Below are 21,889 nucleotides of genomic sequence, written 5' to 3' on the forward strand. Positions count from 1 at the left end.
TCTAACTAATTGGTATCCTTGTTTTCAATCTTTCCCAACACCCTTAATATGTTTTTGATGAAAATTATTTCTTCCAACTGTTTAAAAGCAGTTATCTTGTAGGCAGTGAAAGGCAATTAAAATCAAATTTTTAGCCTGACTAGGCTAAACTTAGGTCATTTACTACCTGGCCTATAGTCTTTCATCAGTCCTTTTCCCTGGCTTCTTTTCTACCTTGCCAATTATAGCATACTCTGACTCCAATCTCATAACGTAATTCCTTACTACTGCAAAGCACATGTTTCTTTCAGTTCTGGTGTCTGTACATGCTGCACCCTCTCCCTGTAAAGTACTCCTTCTATAGTTTCCTTTTATCCTTCAGGCCCTAATTCAGATGTCACTTCTTTAGGCAGCTTTCTTGGAATTGCTCAGAATTGTGTTTGCTCCTTTGTCTTCTCACAGAACTTTTATATACAGCAGAAGCATTTATCACATTTTGCTTTTTTGGGTGGGGAGTTCTTCCCTCTCCCCATTAAATTCTACAAGGACAAGAAATTACTGTACCTCAAGTGCCCAGCAAAGTGCCTGACATGGGTACTCAACAAATATTTGTAAAATATTCATTAGCCTCCAAAATATCTTTATTTCAATCATACATCTGATAATTATTGAAGTAGTTACAGTAAAATTAAAATAGAGAACTGAACTTCTGGTCAGAAGACCTGAGTTTGAATTCCAGCTCTGGAATCTACTTCTCTATAATATTGTAATCTTACTACTCTTAGATCTAATCCCCAAAACTGTGAAAACATGAATTATTTTATCATAACTACACTTACAAGGATATTGTAAAGACTAAGTCAGAATATATGTAAAGCAACTAACAAAGTTCTTGGCACCTAGCAGAAGATCAATACATTTGGTTGAACTAACCATAAGATTGAAACCAAATGTTACTATTGAATTCAGGCATGAGATGAGAAAAATCTGAGCAAGGATATGAAAATAGAAAAAAAGGAAAAAAGAGATTTAAAAAAAAGCATCACCAGTTCTAAAAGTCCCAGGGAAGAAAAAAATTCAGATATCAACACAGAACACAGAAACTCTGGCCCTATCTGTAACTAAGGAAATTCTACACATCTTTTAACCAAAATGCATTAGGCTTACCTTACAAACTCCACCCAATCAATTCTCCTACTTCTGATCCTATCTATGCTCCCAAAAGTAGACGATGCCTTAGAAACTTTATTCTTCTCCCACTACTAACCAATCAAGACATAATATTACCTCTTTGATTCAGCCCATAGTAAAGTATCAATATTCAATTCTCTGGGCCATCAAGTTTCATGCTACATTAATCTCAGCATTATAATGAACCTTACTTCAGCCAAGGTTAGTAAGACCTTCATAAAATTTTTAATGTTTAAAGGCCCTAATAAGTACAGAAATAAAAGCTTGCCAAAGAAAGTATTTACAACCCTTCTTAAGTGCTTCCTAGTAATCTTGCTTCAAAATTGATTTAAGACATCATCTGACAGATAAACAGAAAAAGTTTTAGCTTAAGACATATAAGAATGTAAAATTAGCTAAAGCAAATACCGTATCTTCTCAGGATAGAATACAAATAAAATATTTCTCTAAACAATCCCCAGCCCTATCATCCGTTTTTTTTTATTGCTCCTTTCTGGAAGTCCTTATAAAATTCTATCGATCATAGCGAATGAGTGACTAGCCAGGATACTCAGATGTGAAGGTTTAGGTATTTCTTGAATCAGAATTGCCTGGAATAGAACCCAACCATCTACATTCTTTAAAGGTTTGTAAGCTATTTGGTTAAGATGAGAGACACACAGCAGGGCACCCAAGTTTTTGCACTTTGTTGCCAGTAGGTACTGGTCACTAGCTATTGACATAATCCCTCCTAAACCATGTGAGCAAAGATTATATGAGTATATATAATAGTTTCAAATGTGTCATCAAGCACAAGCCTTAAAATATATTTTATATTAAAAAGTAAATTGGTAACTGTTTCAAAAAACAATTCGCCCAATTGATATTGTTCACTATTTAATAAAATTCTGTTTGACAAACCTCTCTCTCTGTTGTCACGACGGTCTCGCTCTCCATGTCTTCTCTCAAAGGAAGAATCCCTTGCTTGATCTCTGTTGTCTCTTTCAGGATATCTGTCTCTTTCAGGATAGCTACTTCGAGTTTCCCAGCTGTCATGATAGTTGCTATTACTACTGTGACTATCAATTTGAGAACCTCTTGAGCCTCGACTTCCTAAACAAAGGATAGACACACAAATGTTTACCACATACACTTTATTCAACAGATTTCATCAGTCACAATCTTTCCTCCTAAAAACCACTAATATATATGTATTTAATATTCCAAAGTGTGGTAATCACTCCTGAAAAGAGTATCAAGCAATGAATCAGAACAACCAAGGTGTCCAATGACTGACCTGAGTAGACAAAGTCCCAGTTTTCCCTATCTATATAAAAGTCATACGATAAAAATCATAAAATAATAAGATTCATTAAAATTAACCTGTCCCCCCAAAAAAACAAAAAATAAAAACTATCTCTTCATATCTAATTCACAGATATATAAAAATAATGAAAGAAAAAATGGGTACATATTATTGCTTAAATACAGTTTACAGTGAAAACATCCCAACATAGAACACCAAGGTTAATGACAACATTAAATTGTATGTGAAAATTTTCATTAACAGATGTGGGAAACAAATGTTCACAGTGGCTTTGTTCATAACAGCCAAAACCTGCAAAGTACACTAATGTCTTTCAATGGATGAACAGTTAAACAAACTGTGGCACATGCATGCCGTGGAATACTATTCGGCAATAAAAATAAATGACTGATATATGCAACGACTTGGATGAACCCCAAGAAAAAATTATGCTGAGTGAAAAAGCCAATCTCAACAGGATACATATAGCATTATTCCATTTACGAGACAATTACAGAATAAAGGACACATAAGAGGTTGCCAGGGGTCGGGGCCGGGGGTCAGGGGAGGGTTGTGGCTATAAAGGGGTAATAAAAAGGAATCTTAGGATGTTATAGATGAGTATCTTGACTATGGAAATGGGCTACACATGATAAAACTGCATGAAGCTACATACAGACACACACCCAAGTGCATGTATACTGGTGAAATCTGAAAAAACTCTATGGATTGTACCAATGTCAATTGTTTGGTTTTGATACTATGTTATAGGTAAGATGTTAGATGTTAACACTGGAGAAGTTGGGAGAAGGATAAACAAAGTTTCCCTGTACATTTATTTGCAATCTCCTGTGAATTCCTAATTACTTCAAAACAAAATGAAATTAAAAAAAACTTTTTTTGGGCAGCGAGGGTTAGGAGTAGAGAAAGAAACAACTGGGGCTGTGATAATTTAGGAATATCTGGCAAAAACAAAGACAGAAGCTCTGAGGGCCCTACCCTCAACCTCTTAGAATTACCATAGATAAATCTTGACAAAGATGAGTTCACTCCAAACTTAAAAGAACATATGACAAACGAACCCACCCAAAGCCAGAATCAAAAAGCACTTCCCCAAGATTTAAAAAACAAACAAAAACACCATGAATATAAATGTAACAGGCTTTTGAGACCTAAAAGAATTACAGCATGATTCTATGGGTATTTTAATAATCAAAATAGCTGTGAAAAATATTTTAATAATTAAAGGCCAGGAAGAAAAAATTTAAAACATTTTTAAAGACTACAAAAAGGCTACACATAACATCTAGGAATGAATGGATTAACCATCAGATTAGACGCAGCTAAGAAGAAATTGGTAAACTAGAAGTTAGGCCTGAGAATATGACCTAGAGGCGAAACAGATAGAGATGAAAAATTTGAAAGTTAAGAATGAAAGAAGATACAATGAGGAGATTTAATCTGTCTAAAACTATATGTTGTTTAGAGTTACATTTAAAAAAAAATTAAGCCTGAAAGGATGGAAAAAGATATATTAAACAAATATTAACCAAAGACAGCTGCCAGCAAAACAATCTTCAAGAAAAATACAGGCTGAATGCCTTTTATCCGAAATGCTTGGGACCACAGGTGTTTTGGATTTTGGAATATTTGCATTATATTGGTTCAGCATCCCTAATCTGAAAAATTGGAAATCCAAAATGCTCCAATAAGCATTTCCTCTGAGTGTTATGTCAGCTCTCAAAAAGTCTGGATTTTATCAGAGTTGCTAGTGGCTACAGTAAAAAAAAAAAAAAAAAAAAAAAAAACAAAAACATTAAAAAGTTTTAGATTTTGGAGCATTTCAGATTAGGGATGCTCAACCTGAACCTGGCATAAACAGTCATTCTATAATGAATAAAGAAATAAATAACTCATCTTACGTGTACCTAACAGCAAAGCCTCAAAATATTCAAATAAAAAAATGATCAAACTATAAGAAGAAATCAACAAATCTACAAATTCCACAATGATAGTGGAAGACTGAACTCAACCTCTCTGTCATGACAGAACAAGCAGACTAAGAAAAATTACATGTAGATTTGAAAGTGTAGTTAAACAAACTTTATCTTAGAGAAACATTTTGCATTCAACCATTACAAATGCAACTCCTTTGAAAGCATATGCAGAACACTTACAAAAACAGACCACTGAGCCACAAAATAAGAGTTAACAAATACATATCCCAAAGGACTGACACTCAACAGAGTATTTTCTGACAACTAAAATGGGGGGAGAGAACTTAAACCTTAACACAATAAAAAGTATCTGCAAAAAATCTATAAACACCATACTTAGTAATAAAATGCCAGCAACAATCCTTTAAAATCTGAAACAAAGCAAAGCCCACTCTACTTATATTTAACACTGTATTGATAAAGATGCTCAGCAGGTTACTGACAGAAAATTAATAATCAGAAAAGAAGAGCCAAATCAGTCTGTTCCTAGGAAAATTTTTTAAGAGAATCTAATTAGATCAAGAAAATACAGCAACATCATTTAAATGTAAGATTAATACACAAATGCCAATTACCATTTCCACATACCAACAAAGCATTAGAAAATGCAATGTTTTATTGCGCACATGTACCCTAAAACCTAAAGTATAATAATAGTAAATTAATAAATAAATAAAAAAATTTAAAAAAAAACAAAAACGAAAATTCCATAAAACCTACCAAAAAAAAAAAAAAAAAAAAAAAGAAAAGAAAACAGCTAAATCCTGGGTTATTGACAGAAGAGAAAAATCCACTTATTTAACCTTAAGGTTCTTACTTAGGTAAACACCTGATATTCACAGTCTATAATAATGGTTGACAGGGACATAACTGTAACTGGCCCATATGTTCATTTTGCCTGTTGCCCAGATACAGTTGATTTGTCAAGACAGCAAATTGCAATAAAGAGTTTAATACGTGCAAAAAAAAAAGAAAATGCAATGTTTTAAAAGACACCATTTAGTAACATATGTACACAGTTATTCACTAAAGCACTGTTTGAAAGAGAGAAAGATTGGAAAACCAAAATACCCAGTAATGCAGCACTTGCTGACTTTATGGTATATTCTACAATAGACAACAAGTGCCAAAAGAAGAAAATAGCTGTTTACCACAAAGAAAGACATGAAAAATATTTTTACTAGTTGAAAATAGTAGGATATAAAAAAGTACATAGTTTTTTCCAGTGTTTTTAAAACTTATTTTTGTAAAACCAGAGGGGAAAACAAATGGATGTATATTTGCTTGTGTAAAATGTTTTCTGGGAAGAATACATACAAAGCTGGCAAAAGAGTGGTCAGGGTACAACGGAGGCTTTTCACTATATATTCTTTTACACATTCAAAATTTTGAACCATGTAAATGCATAATTTAAAAATTTTTTTATCTTACAAAATGTAAAAGTACTATTTACAATGGCAACAAAAACAGAGGATACCCAGGAAAAAAATGTAAAAAATATTAATGGGAAATATTATAAATTGATTAAGTTAATGCATTGAAATAAAAATCCAACAGTTTTTTTATGAAATTAAAAACTGTTTTCTAAAATTGATACGAAAAAGTAAAAGGTCAAGAAAAGATAAGGCAGCTCAAAGAAGCTAAAGGACCCTCAACACAAATATGAAGCTGTAATACTGACCAAGGACTGACTAACAGACCAATGGAAAGAATAAAAGTGATCAAAGTTCTGCAGCAGTGTTTGGGGAGAGAGGAGAAAAGCAGGTGGAGGTAAAGAGACGTCATGATAATTAAGTCTCAGCAGTTTGGAAGTAGTTACAATATATTTAAGTCATTTGGGTGATGGCAAATACTTTTTATGAAAAGAAAAATGGCTCAAGATAATGACATGTGGCAGTTTGACAGGGTCTGAAGCAAGTACAAATACTGAAGAATACACAAATCAGTAATTTCTGATGCCAACAATTTTGAAAACCCACCACTTTAATCCTACTTTAATTTAATGAACATTTTATCATATTTATACCTATTTAACAGAAAGCAACTTCCTCGTGATTTTACTTTTTTGTCTGATAGTGATTTTCTTAGTGTTCCACATTAATCAAGATGATAGGCATGACTGGATATAATTGGGGGGGGTCTAGCTCAAGCTCCATTTATCTTTTGCTATTTTAACTAGTAATTCCAATTAGGAATTTATAAGGAAGACTACAAGTTCAATTAATTAAAAATTACTGTGACAAAATGATAACGAATGTAAGAAACAACATATTAGAAATCTTAGGAGATTTTATACTTTCTATATAAGATATAGTTCATTGACAAGTCAAAAACCTTACCCTTTTCAGGTAACTCAGGAACTCTCCCCCTACTTCTGCCCATTCGGTCATTTCTAATTTCACTTCGAGACTCACTTCTGGACTCATTCCTTATTTCCGTACGAGAACTTTCTTCTCTCAAATGGTTTCGGCCATAACTCCGGGATTCTTCTGGATATGTATCCTCCTTTCGATGAGTATCTCGACCTTCACGGTCCCTGTAGTCATGGGCATCACGAGTGGACCGAGAATCTCTGGGATCACGGCTCTCTTTGGTATCTCTGCTATAATCCCTCATCTCCCTTGAGTCCCGCATGTCTCTAGAGTCTCTTAGTTCCCTTCGGTCCCTAGTATCTCTGGCATCTCTCCGATCCCGACCATCTCGAGGTTCTCTGTCATCTCTGTGGTCTCTAGAAGAGCTCTGATCCTGTTCATACTCTCGTTCTTCTCTTGAGTCCTTTTCTCTGTCTCGTTTGCCCCTAGTATCTGTAATGCAATTTTGGAAATCGACTGTAATTGCTTTTACAAAGTTTCAGGAAACTAGAAAACATACTTAATACAGAACTTTAAAAATTTTATTACAATGACAATTCATGTTCTTTGCAAAAAATAAATAAGAAGCTAAAATTCCAAAGATAATTAACACTTGATAACAATGTTCTTCATTAGATAAACTCTGAACATGAATTTCCTCTGCTCCAACTTACCTATACTTACAGATCCTAAACAACTGAAACAAATAAGTTCATCTCCTATCATTGATGGCTTACTTTTCAGAAACCACTTTTAGATACAAAGACACTTCAGTTACTTTAATCTTTTCTATCAACTGTTAAGATAGGCTAAACTAGACCATATGTGACCTCCTCAAATGTACTTAAGCACTTTAGGGCAGCCTATGGTTAGTAAGCTAGCTGGTTGAGTGATACTGTTATTCACTCTCTTTTCCTGCACTGTTTAATGGTATAACACTCATGTGTGCAAGTCTTTAAGGCTTTCTCTACTTAGAGCATTTTCTAGCTGGGTGTAGTGGCATGTACCTACAGTGCCAGCTACTTGGGAGGCTGAGGTAGGAAGATCGCTTGAATCCAGGAGTTTGAGTTCAGCCTGGGCAACATAGTAAGATGAGACTTTTTCTCTTTAAAATGAACAAACAAAAAAGCATTTCATACAAAAAAAATAAATACTTGCACTTTTTAAAAGCTGGATTGAACCACACTGATTATCTAAACAAACCATGTCATTTTATAATAAAGAAATAGAGGCCCAAAACTTAGATGGCTTAGTCAGCCCCATAATTTGCAAAGATTAGAAACCACTCTTTACATATATTTAGAAAGGGCACAAATTGATTATAACAAATCTGATATGAAGCCAAAGAATTAACAAGAGAACCTCAAAGAATAAATTCTGCCCTTTTTATCAGATTCTTCTGCAAGTTGCTCTTACACCCTGGAACTGCCCTAGTCTGAGGCTATTTTGGCAACTCTAGCAGCCTCATGCCCAAAACATTATAAGTTTACCTCCTTTTCTCTTTGTCCCTAGTGGCTAGGCCCACAGACTTTCTCATGGACCCAAACATCTTGTAACCACAAGGCCCTCAGACCCTCATCAATAACCTATCTCCCCCACCAATTCCTTTGTCCATATATCCATATCCACAAATCCTGTTTAAGGACAAAGGCAAGAGGCAAAGATCTGACATATCTCCATCCCTTTCTGTGCATATCTTTCACTTCTACTCCTCTCCCAATACCAACTGTACCTGAAAATGTGTTCACTTAGTGCTAGATCTTTTTCTCATGATGTGCCCATCTGTCTTTACAAATATGTCTAGGTACTGTATTTTCTTCTTTACCTACCTCCCTATCCTTCCACCGAAATTATCCTTATTTCAGAAAATGACATCTAAATAGAGAGGAACAATTGCCTGCTAAATCTCCCGTATGGAAGGTTAAACAGACATCTTCCTTACAAAGAACTTAAAACGCCTATGATTTAAGTCCCTTCTTAACACAAGCATTCCTGTGAGACTCAAATGCTTATATTTTCCCTTCATTAGTATGTTTAATAATGTTAATGGAGTTTTCATTCAATTAAGTAGTCATTAAATACTATATTCCTGGTCAACTCTAGTTGTTAAATATCTTATTAAAATTTATAGAAAGGTACAATATAAGAGAATTTTCCCATCTTACCAATGTTTCATAAATACTGCTATGCTGACCTAGTTCCAAAATCATACATACAAAAAAAAAATTCTATCAAATAGGTGCTTTCTCCAGTCCCTGCCTATTTTCTTGAATATCATTCTCATCCGCCATTTTCTTGAACAAAAGAACCCGATTGATTATTGCTTGCACTGTTGATAGGAAGAGAATACTAAATTCAACATGTTTCATAGGAGACTGCTGTACTCCACTCACCGAGAGGCGCTTAAAGTGCATATTAAATATAAATGTTGTTGCAAGTAAGCATTTCCTGAGTACTTACTATGTTAAAAAACGAACACAGGAGAAGTTAGAAAACAGACTTGTTAAGTTAAATCTACAAAGACCAGAAGCTTAGACAAGAAGTAAAAAAGAGATGAGAGCTATTAAACAGGCTTTATTGCCAGGTAACAATAAAATCTCAGCTTGAATAGGGAGTAGCAAATCCGAAGTTAACTTAATTCTCAGGGATCTAGAAAGGAAAACTGCTTTACTTACTTCTTTATTATGACCTAGAAATTTGATGACTTGGTTTGCAATGACCTTCTACAATTCCCCCCAGCCCTCACTCCTTTGTCAAAAGACTTCTGATGCTTTCAAACTATGCTCTCTGATTTGTTGCTTTTCTTCCCTTCACCTCCTTGTTTTCAAAAGACATTAACTCAGCAATTGAAAAGGATGCTCTAAGAATCAGATGGCCAAAAACTTCTAGAACTTGAGAGTACTTACTCAGCAGAACATCTTTTATTATTATTATTATTGTTATTATTTTTGAGATGGAGTCTTGCACTGTTGCCCAGGCTAGAGTATGGTGGTGCGATCTTGGCTCACTGCAAGCTCCACCTCCCAGGTTCAAGCAATTCTCCTGCCTCAGCTTCCCGAGTAGCTAGGATTACAGGTGCATGCCACCATGCCCGGCTAATTTTTTGTATTTTTAGTAGAGACGGGGTCTCACCATATTAGCCAGGATGGTCTCAATCTCCTGACCTCATGATCTGCCCACCTCGACCTCCCAAAGTGTTGAGATTACAGGTGTGAGTCACTGCACCTGGCCAGAACATCTTAACTAAAGAAAGCACCAGCTTAGCATACCTATTAATGCCAACTTGTATACACCTAATAGTTAACATTCCCATGTTGTTAAGCATCTCCTATTGCCCTCAAGAATTCTAGTCTGTGTGTTACAGAAGACTTAACATAGCAAAGCCTTTCTCCATCTCTTATTACAATAAAGCTGGATGTTCAATTTTTCAACTAAAAAATCGAAGTACAGTACACACCTTCCCTCCTTTCATGACGTCGATCATGAGACTGTGAAGTTCGTTCATGATCATGTCTCCCTTTCTCTCGCATTGGAGAGCGATGTCTTGGAGGACTCTGCTTTCTCTGGGGAGACGACAAAGAATGTGAAGGATAAGGAGAGGCAGAGCGTCGTAAAGGTGGAGTTAGTGTCCGCTGATAAGATGGTGAAGGAGTTCTTTTTCGACGAGGAGAAGGAGAATGTCTTTGAATAGATGATCCTGATTGTGAGGAAGATGAGTGATGTCTAGAAGATATAGGAGAATGATGCTGTCCTGCTGGGGAAGTAGACCTACAAGGGAAAACAATAACAATAAAACATGTATTAAAGAGCTTCATTTCTAGCCAAAGGAAAATCTTTAAAAACAAAAAAGTGAATGTGAAAGTACAGACGATAACTTCAGGATAAATTTTAATTCACAATGCTGTAAAATTCTAAGTAAGTCACTTTTTTAATGACGTGACTTAACTTTAAGCTAACTAGAAGCAACAGTTCAAGAAGAGATATGTGGTGCTTTTCTCCCAGGCTTTGGTGCCCAAGTACACTGCATTTTCCAACATACACCATCTACCCTAACTTAAAGTATGGAATTCACTCTGATAATCTCTGACAGTGTGAACAAGTACTTAGAGGGAGAAAACCCACAAACTATGGCAAAACATACTACTGAGATCTAGAGAGAAAGTGGCTTTGAGAATGCCTGTAAATTCATGGCTATGAGAAAAGGGGAGCTAGCATCAGCTAAGGCAAACAAAAAGTCCACGCTGCATGGGTTGACATTTAGGACTATGAAAGAATCCTAGAATTAAGGAAAGGATAACAAAATATATACTGTCTTAAGTAATCTGCCTTCACTGTGGGCAGCACAAACTGAGAGTTAGTTCATAGTTCTTGGTTCAACTAAGGCCTCCCCTATTCCCTTCAAATCATTTTCTTTCACTGCTACCAGAGAAACAACACATAACCTCATGAAACAGATGTGATCATTAAGCACATCTGAATCACTCCTAGAGTCTATTATACCTGGGTCCTGTCCAAACTTTTGTGCAATAACTAAGAAGCAGCAGGAAATAATGTTTAAAAAATAATATTCTAGACATGCCCAGATAAATATTCCTCAAAGCAATCATCTCAAGAGCTAAAAGCTTATTCAAAAAAATTCTGATTTTTTAAGTCAAAGTATTTCTGTAATTATCTTCAGTGTCTATGATAAATATTTTTTTAGTATGTGCAATGATGGCACAAATCATTACTAATTCTAAACCAGTTTCTCAACCTTAGCACTACTGACATTTTGTACTGGGTAACTCTTTGGAGGAGGGGGAGTGTCTTGTACATTATATACAGGATGTTTAACAGCATCCCTGGCCTCAACTCACTAGATGCCAGTAGCATCCCTCCCATCCCAAGTTATGACAATAAAAAATTACTCCAGACATTGCCAAATGTCCTCTACCAGGCAAAGTCACCCCCAGTTGAGAACCATTACCTTAAACTATGTTGTTTATAAATGACGCCTTTTATCAAAAAAAGGTTTCAATCTATAAATTATGTTACTAAGTCAGGAAAGTGATCTAATATATTAGAAAGAATATGCAGAAAAGAATTCAGGTAAATAAAAATACCTCTGGGTGACGGTAAATAAAAAGTCAGCTAACTAGAACACTATACTCACTTAAACATCAAGTTTTCTGTGACTTGATTAAAGCTTTATACTTTTAATAAAATAGTGATTCCTTTCTAACATAAAAAGATATGCCATAAGCTACTGAAATTTAATTGACTCTCAGTAGAAATTTATTAACTTAACAGCTAATATGAGTGGAAATACTCAATGGGTCTTAGCCAAATTTGGAAAACCATTTATGATCAATGCCCATCTAAACGCATCCTACTGAATAGAAAAATCACTGCAAGAGTAAAAATTAGAGTCGGTATTGTCTGGTTGTTTTCAATTTCAATGTCATTAGGTTCTAGTAAATTTTCTGGGGGATGGGGGGGACAAGGTCTCACTGTCACCCAGGCTAGAGTACAGTGGCATGATCATGGCTCACTGTACTCTTGGCTTTCTGGGCTCAAGTGATCCTCCTGTCTCAGCCTCCTGAGCAGCTGGGACTACAGGCACATGCCACCACACTCAGCTACTTTGTTTTATTTTTTATAGAGACAAGGTCTCCCTATGTTGCCCCGGTTGGTCTTGAACTCCTGGGCTCAAGCCATCATCCTGCCTCAGCCTCCTAAAGTGCTGGGATTATAGGCATAAGCCACCATGCTTGACGGTTCTCGTCAATTTAAAAAACGAAAGAATGAATGGTTCTCCACTGAACTGATATTTTGGTTACTTCTGTGTTTATTTCTGGGGTATACTTAAAATTATTTCAAGAATGTCTACAATAGCTTTGAGTTATTAGTTCATAAAACTTAAAAAAACAAAACAGTTCATATATACTACCTTTAAAAAACACATTAGGGTCCAATCATGTTTCTATTCAACTTGATGGCTATAGCATGGAAGAAAAAACTTCAAACTTAGGATAATCAGGCTATCACACTAAGGTCAGAACACTAATGTGTTGTCAAATAATTGCTTCAAATTTTTAATCATATTTTCTTCTTACTCAACCTTCACCTATGTCCATTCTGCATATATAAAAGGTATGATTCGAAGTAATGAAACTGTCTTGAAGTCTGGTGAAAATTAATAGTACTTTGGCTATAGACTATTACAGAGCTATAGTAAAGTACATTTCCACTTAGAATAGAAGTAACTTCAGATTAATTCGTCTTCTGCTTTATAATTGGTTGGTTTCTTATCTGAGGGAAAAAAATTAGTGAAACTTGAAATTCAAATAAAGAAAAAAGGAAAGTTTATTTAATGAAGAGAAGCTTAATACCTTAAAACAAAAACCTGTATAATGTAAGCAAGAGCACTGTGATTTACTGTGTACAGGGAAAGTTGATCTTTAGTCTGACTAGATCCCAATCAAACACTTTTTAGTGCTGCTATAATTAGGATATGATGTGGTGTGGAAGGAGAATATTCAGGGTATATTTCATTTTGGGAAAAAATGTGAAAAGTTAAGAAATTAAAAATAAAAACTCCTCTCATTCAAGATGCAAGTAATTTCACCTGCAAACTAATAGGTTTACCCCAGACTTAAAAAATAGTAACACCAATGTTTCTCTCAAAAAACGGTTTCTATTTCTCAAATATGAAAATATGCTTACATAATGCACTAACATTCATATTTTAACTTTTAAAATCATGTAAAATGTATATATTTTTAAAAAACAAAAGTTATATGGGCACTACCAAAATCATCTCTGTTTTCAGTGATAAAATACAACATAATACACATTTCACAAGTAGAAATATTTAGGTTCTATTATTTTACATATGAAGTTTATACTTATTAAATCATTTTAATTCACTCAACAAATATTAAGTGAGCACATACTAAGCTCCAAGTATTATTTTTGGCAATGAGGATACAGAAATGAAGAAAACAAAACCACTAACATAATAATAGTAATGACATTAATAATAGCAAGTAACATATATTGCTACTATATGCGTGACACTATTTTAAGTGCTTGTCATATATTAACTCACTAATCTTTATGACAATCTAATAAGGTAATTGAATGTGATGGTTAATTTTATGTGTCAACTTAATCCATTTATGCCTAGGCATAATGCTAAGCTTGTGGGAGTTATTTATATCCTACTGCTCAAGGTCATGGCCAAGGTCTTATTTTTCACAAAAAAATTTGCAACTTCTGGCATAACTGGGTTAACTGGGTCATGGAATACCCAGATATCTGGCTAAACGTTATTTCTGGGCACGTCTGTGAGGGCTTCCTAAAAGAGTCTGGCTTTTGAATCAGTAAACTGAGTAAAGCAGATGGCCCTGACCAATGTGTGTATCATCCGATCTACTGAGGGCCTGAACAGAACAAAAAGGTGAAGGAAGGTTACATTATCTGTTTGCCTGACTGCTTGAGCTGAACGTTGATCTGCCCTTGCTTCTCAGGTCTTACACTCTGAATGGAGGCAGCTTTCTACCTTTCACGCTTCTGAATTACACCACCAGCTTTCCTGGGTCTCCAGCTTGCAGCCAGATCATAGGGCTTTATAGCCTCCATAATTGCATAAGCCAATTCCTTAAGTAAATCTCATTCTAGACATATCTTCTATTGGTTCAGTTTCTCTGGAAAACCTTGACTAATACATTGAGGGAGGACTGGAAACCAGTCTATCTAGTAACAGAGTCTATGGTCTAGGGAGCAAACCAACAACGACAAAGCAAGATAATTTCTGCTAATTAATGTAACAACGTTTATACAAAAGGACAACAAAATAGAACTGTTAGGTCCAAAAAAACCACAAAAAGTATGTGCTTTTTACTTTTGGAGTTTAAAAACAATCTACGTGTGTGGCAGGAATACCGGCTATTTGTCTTTTTCTAACCCTTGATCACAAAACACAAAAACTATGTCAGGGTGACTACTCCAGGTTGCTTGGTAAAGAAAAGACCTTTACTAGAGGATATATTTGAGCCAAGTGCTGAAGATCTGAGGGAAGGGCTTTAGGATCAATAAGCACAAAGGAGGTAGGAGGGATCTTGATGTATAAGAATAGAAAGAAGCCAAGTGGAACCACAATTTATGAGAGAACAGAGTCTCATGAGGGAATCAGAAAGCAGGCAGAGCCAGATATGGGCCACAGGTCATGGTAAAAGTCTGGATTTTATTCTAAGCATGAAAGAAAGCACTGGAGAGTGTTAGGCAGGTAAGTGCCATTTAAAATATAACAAGATCTTACTCGTCTAAATAAAAATGTAAGATGAAAAAAGAAAATGCTTTTGTGTGATTTGTTTTACACCTAGAAGCTTGCTATTCTTTTTGCAGCAGGGTAAATACTCCCTGGAAAGGGAATCATTTCTAACTGAACAATCTTACAGAACTAGGAGGACATTTGTCTGTGGGAATCTTTTAAAAGATCACTCCTCCATAAATACATAATGATACTTGTAAAACAGATTTGATTAAAAAAAAACCTCATATAAGTTCTAGATAATACAAGAAAATATTCACTAAGGTACTAATAATTTTGTTCAGATTTCATTTTTGCATGCACAAATGCAGTATGGTTGACTCTTGAACAACACAGGGTCCACACTTACGTGTGAGTTTACTTCTGCCTCTGCCAGCCTTGAGACAGCAAGAAGAACCCCTCCTTTTTGCACTTCTCCTAGCCTCCTCAAAGGGACAATCTTTGTAATGATCCATTTCCACTTAATGAACAGTAAATATATTTTCTCTTCCTTATGATTTTAACATTTTCTTTTCTCTAGCTTACTTTGTAATAACAATACAGTATATAATACAAATAACATACAAAATATGTGTTAATCAAATGTTTATGCTATCAGTAAAGTTTCCAGTTCACAGTGGGCTATTAGTAGCTAAGTTTGGGGGGAGTCAAAAGTTATACAAGGATTTTCAACTGCACAGGGGTTGATCCCCCTACCTCTTCATTGTTCAAGGGTCAACTGTAATTTCAAAAGTTTCAATTTCAGAATAAAAAATGTTAAAGACAACCCTTAAATTAGCCCATCCTTTAATGCTATTCAAATCCAGAATAATTTAACAACTAATACTTTTGTGAAACATGGTTCAAGGTAAGAGCCCTACATAGACTTATTCAACAACATGGCTTGAACTAAAAACTGTACCTACCAAATGTGATCAAGGGTTAGAAAAAGACAAATAGCTGGTATTCCTGCCACACACATGTGGATTGTTTTTAAGCTCCCAGAGTAAGAGAATCAATATTTAAAATACAATAAAACCCAGAAACAACACACATTGGCATAAGACAACTGGCTCCTTCCGCTTGGTGGAACCAGTAAAAGTTACTACTTTCTGCTGGGGATAGGGCAGGGTGGCAAGAATATGAAGCAGAGGACCAAACCAGGCCAAGAAACAGTAGGTAATCCAGTTTTGGAAGAGGAAGGTGCAGAAGTCCCCAATCTGCATTTCTCAGACATAATACCTTCCCAGATCAGGCCACTGGGTGCCAAGCAAGGGAGATTTCTGAAATCCCTGCCAATGGCCTGGAAGTCCCATCTAGTCACAGGAGCCAAAATTCTTCCCACAGTCATTTAACTATCAGTGGAAAAAAAAAAAAAAATGCCACCACCTGGCACCAAACCACAGCCAGATTAGGATGGATTTTTGACAGCGCAGGTGGAGGCTATTTTATTAATGTCATTATAACACAGCCCTACATTCTTAACAGAACTGACTCTGTATTATGCATTTCTGACTGAATCAATTATTGGAATAGGACTAAACTTCCGAACCACCAGCTGCTACTAAAAACCTCTCTGAAAATACTTGAGAACAGCCTTCCTCAAGTCTCCAATTTTGCAAAGCATGTTGGACAGAAGCTAAAAGTACAATTATTTATGGTCATAAACTCTTTCTAGATATGAGTTTCTCTCCTGAATTCAACAAATTTTCCCAACATCACACCTACTAAAGAGAGTCCAAGCCTTGGTTAACTTGACTAAATGTGAAAGGCTTCTTTTTTATCCATTGTGAATGAGTTGTTTTGATGTTTATAACATGATTTCATTCTTAACACAAGCCTTTCATAAGCTTAGTGTGCAATATAACCATGTTTGGCTATATTACAAACCGCACATATTTGGAAACACTATTTTACACACATGCACCCACACCCCACCACATTATTCTACTTGTACTAACAAAGCTTTTGGAAATATTTTTGCTCATTGCTGCAATACCAGCTTTAGAACAGGTACTCAAGTAACTGTTGGATGAATACATGAATTAGCACTTTTACTTCAGCACACCTCCTCCTAGTAAACTGAGGCCCCACCAGAAGCAGATGCTGGAGCCATGTTTGTACAGCCTGCAGAACCATGAGTCAATTAAACTTCTTTTCTTTATAAGTTACCTTGTCCCAGGTATTTCTTTATAGCAATACAACAACCACCTGATCCAACTACTATCAAGTAATAAGCAGATTTCTACATTCAGGTAATTGTGTTGGAATGATTGTTTTTTTAGTTAGCTATGCTCTGAGTACTATTTTTTCATTTGACCACAAAGTCCTACAACCTAGCATTATGATTAAAACATATCACCTGTCAGTAGAATCATAATGAAACCAAAGTATCTGGCAGAATGAGCTACATGCAATTGTCAGATAATTTTTCTGATTACTATCCAAGAAGATTTTGCATTTAAACCCTTGTTCCTAAAATACTACTAATGTATTAGTTTACTTTCCTGATTTAGCATGGGAAACTATAAAGAACACATACTAATATAAGTGAGTACACTGATAAAAGCAAATATTACAGATCTACCAAAAGATCATTACACATATTCAATTTAGGATTATCTAGACATAATAGGTTAGGAATACTGACATAGAGTATTCCCTTCAAAAATTATCTTTCTGACTAAATACCTAAAATAAACTTAATTTCCCTTTGATTTACATCTCTTCTAAACAATTTACAGGAAAAAAAAATTAGTTTAGTTTGTTGGGTTCCCACTACAATAGGCCCGGCTTACCTGCTGTTTTGCTTTCCCTGGTCAACCATAGTCCAAATATACTAATGGAAACTTCCAGAAATAAACAATTCATATGTTTTAAATTGCACACAGTTCTAAGTGGCACAGTGAAATCTTTTGTCGTTCCACTCTACCCCAACCTGGACATGAATCATCCCTTTGTCCAGCAACTATACACTGTATGCACTTGCTCACTGATCACTTTGTAGCCATCTCAGTTATCAGATTGACTTGCAGTTCGGCAATAACAGTAATTATGCAGTTCCAGTAACCCTTATTTTACTTAATAATGGCCCCAAGTGCAAAGAGGAATGATGCTGGCAATTTGAATATGCAAAAAAAAAAAAAAAAAAAAAAGCCATAAAGTACTTCCTTTGAGTGAAAACATGAAAGTTCTTAAGAAGAAAAACTGTATGCTGAGGTTGCAAAAATCTACAATAAGAAGGAATAGTCTATACATGAAATTATGAATAAACAAAAAGAAATTCATGCATAGTATATACAAGGTTCAGCACTATCTGCCATTTCTGGCATCTACTGGGGGTCTTGGAATGTATTCCCTGAGGATAAGGGGGGCAGAAATAGTATTTTACTCTTCTCTGTAAAGAGTAGGTCATGGAAAGTTTATTTTAAAAAAATATTATGGGAAATTGCTATATTTTCTGAAAGCACAGTAATAAATCCATAAGGCTTTCTCTCTGCGTAAATGAGTAGTACTCAGGTTTTGATCAACATTGAATAAATAAATCAAAGCTGAGTAAAGTTAAGTTGGAAGACACTAATAACATTCATTTAAGAGCTGAAGTCTCCAAATTATTCAATTAAAAATTAACCACATGATAGAATTTCATATTAAACTTATAAATACTCTGGGAAGAGTACATTTTTAACAAACTTGACATGCCAATGACAGTTTGGGAGGAAAGTACTCAAATCCTTGACATCAGGTTAGTGTCCTAGGCTTCAAGAATGATTCATGATTCTAACATTTTTTCGGAGAGGGGAAAATCGTGAACTTTTCTAGAAGGGTATGGGCACTCTCCCTCACCAAAACACATACACAGGCAAAGTTTTATACATAACTCAAGAAGCTTGTAGACCCTTAAAATCCACCAATGGACTTCGGGTTAGAAGCACCTGATACAGAATGTTGGACAACTGAGACACAATTATTACTATTACGAGTAATGGATAATTGAGTAAGCATTAACTGTTACAATTTATTTTTGAATTTGGACAACTGAGACACAGAGAACAGCTAGAAGGATTTAAAGTCAGAGGATGGTGTAGCATTGTTGCATCTCCTATGCCATGTAAATGGGTAACTCAATAGAGAGCCATCCTTTAAGAAATGTTAAGCAACCGCTTATATCCAGTAAGCCTAGTGGGTCATACTTGAAGGAAAAAAAAAAAAAAACCCAAAGCCAAAACCCACGTATTTGGAAACACTATTTTACAAACACACACATACACACACACACCCCATCACTATATTACTTCTACCTGTACTAACAAAACTTTTGGAAATACTTTTGCTCACTGCTGCAATACCAGCTTTAGAACAGGTATTTAAGTAACTGTTGGATGAATGAATTAGCAGTTTTACTTAAGCACAACACTTCCTAGTAAACAAAACACTACTAATATGCCCATTATGACATTTAAAGTATTTTTAAAGGGCATTTTTTTCCAAAAGAAATTTAGACATTAACCTTTAATTACACTCCTTATCAAACTGAAGACAGTGACAAAGATACTGTTTAGTTTTAAAATTAATACAGGTACACCTCAGAAAGATAGGTTTGGTTCCCACAATAAAGCAAATATCACAGTAAAGTGAGCCACACAAATTTTCTGGTTTCCTAGTACACACACAAGTTATGTTTACACTATACTGTAGTCTTTTAATTGTACAATAGATTTATATCTAAAAAAGTACAGGCTGGACATGGTGGCTCACATCTGTCATCCCAGCACTTTGGGAGGCTGAGATGGGCGGATCATGAGGTAAGGAGATTGACACCATCCTGGCTAACACGGTGAAACCCCGTCTCTACTAAAAATACAAAAAAAAAATTAGCCTGGCGTGGTGGTGGGCGTCTGTCGTCCCAGCTACTTGGGAGGCTGAGGCAGGAGAATGGCATGAATCCAGGAGATGGAGCTTGCAGTGAGCCAAGATCGCACCACTGCACTCCAGCCTGGGTGACAGAGAGAAACTCCATCTCAAAAAAAAAAAAAAAGTACATAATTTAATTTTTTAAATACTTTATTGTTAAAGAAATGCTAACAATCATCTAAGCCTTCAGAGAGTTGTAACCATTTTCTGGGTAAGGGTATTATGTTGATGCTGATGGCCGTTGACTGACGAGGATGAAGGCTGCAAAAGGCTGGGAAGGCTGTGGCAATTTCTTAAAATAAGACAATGATGAAGTCTGTCACACCAATTGACTCTTCCTTTCACAAAAGATTTATCTGTAGCATGTGATGCTGTTTGCTAGCATTTTACCCACAGTAGAATTTTCAAAACTGGAGTCGGCTGGGCATGGTGGCTCAAGCCTATAACTACAATGTTTTGGGAGGCCAAGGCAGGATTACTTGAGCCCAGGAGTTCGAGATCAGTCTGGACAACATAGCGAGACCTCATCTCTACAAAAAAATTTTAAAAATTAGCTGAGTATGGTGACGCATGCCTGTAAGCCCAGCTACTTGGGAGGTTGAGGTGGGAGGATCACTTCACCACTTGACGGGAGGTGGAGGCTACAATGAGCTGAGATGGGGCCAGTGCACTTAAGCCTGGGTAATAGCGAGACACAGTGAGCTGAGATTGCGCCAGTGCACTTAAGCCTGGGTTACAGCGAGAACAAAAAAAACAGCATACACATACACAAAAAACAAACCTGGATTCAATCCTTTCAAACCCGGACTCAGTCCTTTCAAACCCTGCTGCTGCTTTGTCAACAAAGTTTATGTGATACTCTAAATTCTTTGGTGTCACTGTCATTTAAAAAATGTTTCTAGCATCTTCACCAGGAGTAGACTCCATCTCAAGAAACCACTTTCTCTGTTCATCCATATGAAGCAACACCTCATCCATTCAAGTCTGATCTGAGATTGCAGCAATTCAGTTACATCTTCAGGATCTACTTTTAATTCTAGTTCTCTTTCTACTTCCACCACATTTGCAGTTACTTCTTTCAATAAAGTCTTGAACTTCTCAAAGTCATCCATGAAAGTTGTAATTGACTTCTTTTAACTCCTGTAACTATTAATATTTTGACCTCCTCCTGTGAATGACAAATGTTCTTAATGGCATCTTGAACAGTAAATCCTTTCCATAAAGTTTTCAATTTACTTTGCCCAGATCCATCAGAGGAATCACTATCTATGGCAGCTGTGGCCTTATAAAATATATTTTTTAAATAAGACTCAAAAGTAAAAATTAGTCTTTGATCCATGGGCTGTAGGGTGCCTTTTGTCTTAGTGGGCATGAAACTATTAATCTCTCCTTACATCTTCATCAGAGCTCCTGCGTAAACAGGCACATCATAAACAGTAGTATTTTGAATGGAATCTTTTTTTCTGAGCAATAGGTCTCAATAGTGGGCTTAAAATATTTAGTAAACCATGCTGTAAACAGATGTGCTGTCATCCATGCTTGTCTTTCCACTTAAGAGCACAGGCAAAGTAGATTTAGCATAATTCTTAAAAATCCTAGGATTTTCAGGATGGTAAATGAGCACTGGCTTCACCTTAAAACCCCCAGCTGCACTGGCCTCTAAAGAGAGAGTCAGCCTGTTCTTCGGAGCTTTGAAGCCAAGCATTGACTTCTCCTCTCTGGCTATGAACATCTTGGATGGCATCTTCTTCCAATAAGGCTGTATCAACTACACTGAAAATTTGTTTAGTGTGGCCAACATCAATTATCTTATCTAGATCTTCTGGATAACTTGCCGCTGCTTCTTCATCAGCATGTGCTGCTACATCTTGCACTTTTG

The 21,889-nt window shown here is 35.8% G+C and overlaps 1 protein-coding gene across 20 annotated transcripts in view; it reads right to left on the reverse strand.

Annotated features, from left to right (window-relative positions):
- ZC3H13 (zinc finger CCCH-type containing 13) overlaps positions 1-21,889 on the reverse strand; it is a 97,224-nt gene that overhangs the window by 23,195 nt on the left and 52,140 nt on the right. For all 20 annotated transcript variants that reach the window (XM_063650832.1, XM_054446682.2, XM_054446681.2 and 17 more), the window contains 3 exons: positions 10,261-10,571; positions 6,792-7,256; positions 2,071-2,262 (listed from right to left, as the gene is read on the reverse strand). In XM_063650832.1, coding sequence (XP_063506902.1) covers positions 2,071-2,262; positions 6,792-7,256; positions 10,261-10,571 — 968 coding nt within the window. The remainder of the gene's footprint in view (positions 1-2,070; positions 2,263-6,791; positions 7,257-10,260; positions 10,572-21,889) is intronic.

The sequence above is a fragment of the Pongo pygmaeus genome, chromosome 14 (assembly GCF_028885625.2).
Source record: "Pongo pygmaeus isolate AG05252 chromosome 14, NHGRI_mPonPyg2-v2.0_pri, whole genome shotgun sequence".
NCBI lineage: Eukaryota > Metazoa > Chordata > Mammalia > Primates > Hominidae > Pongo > Pongo pygmaeus.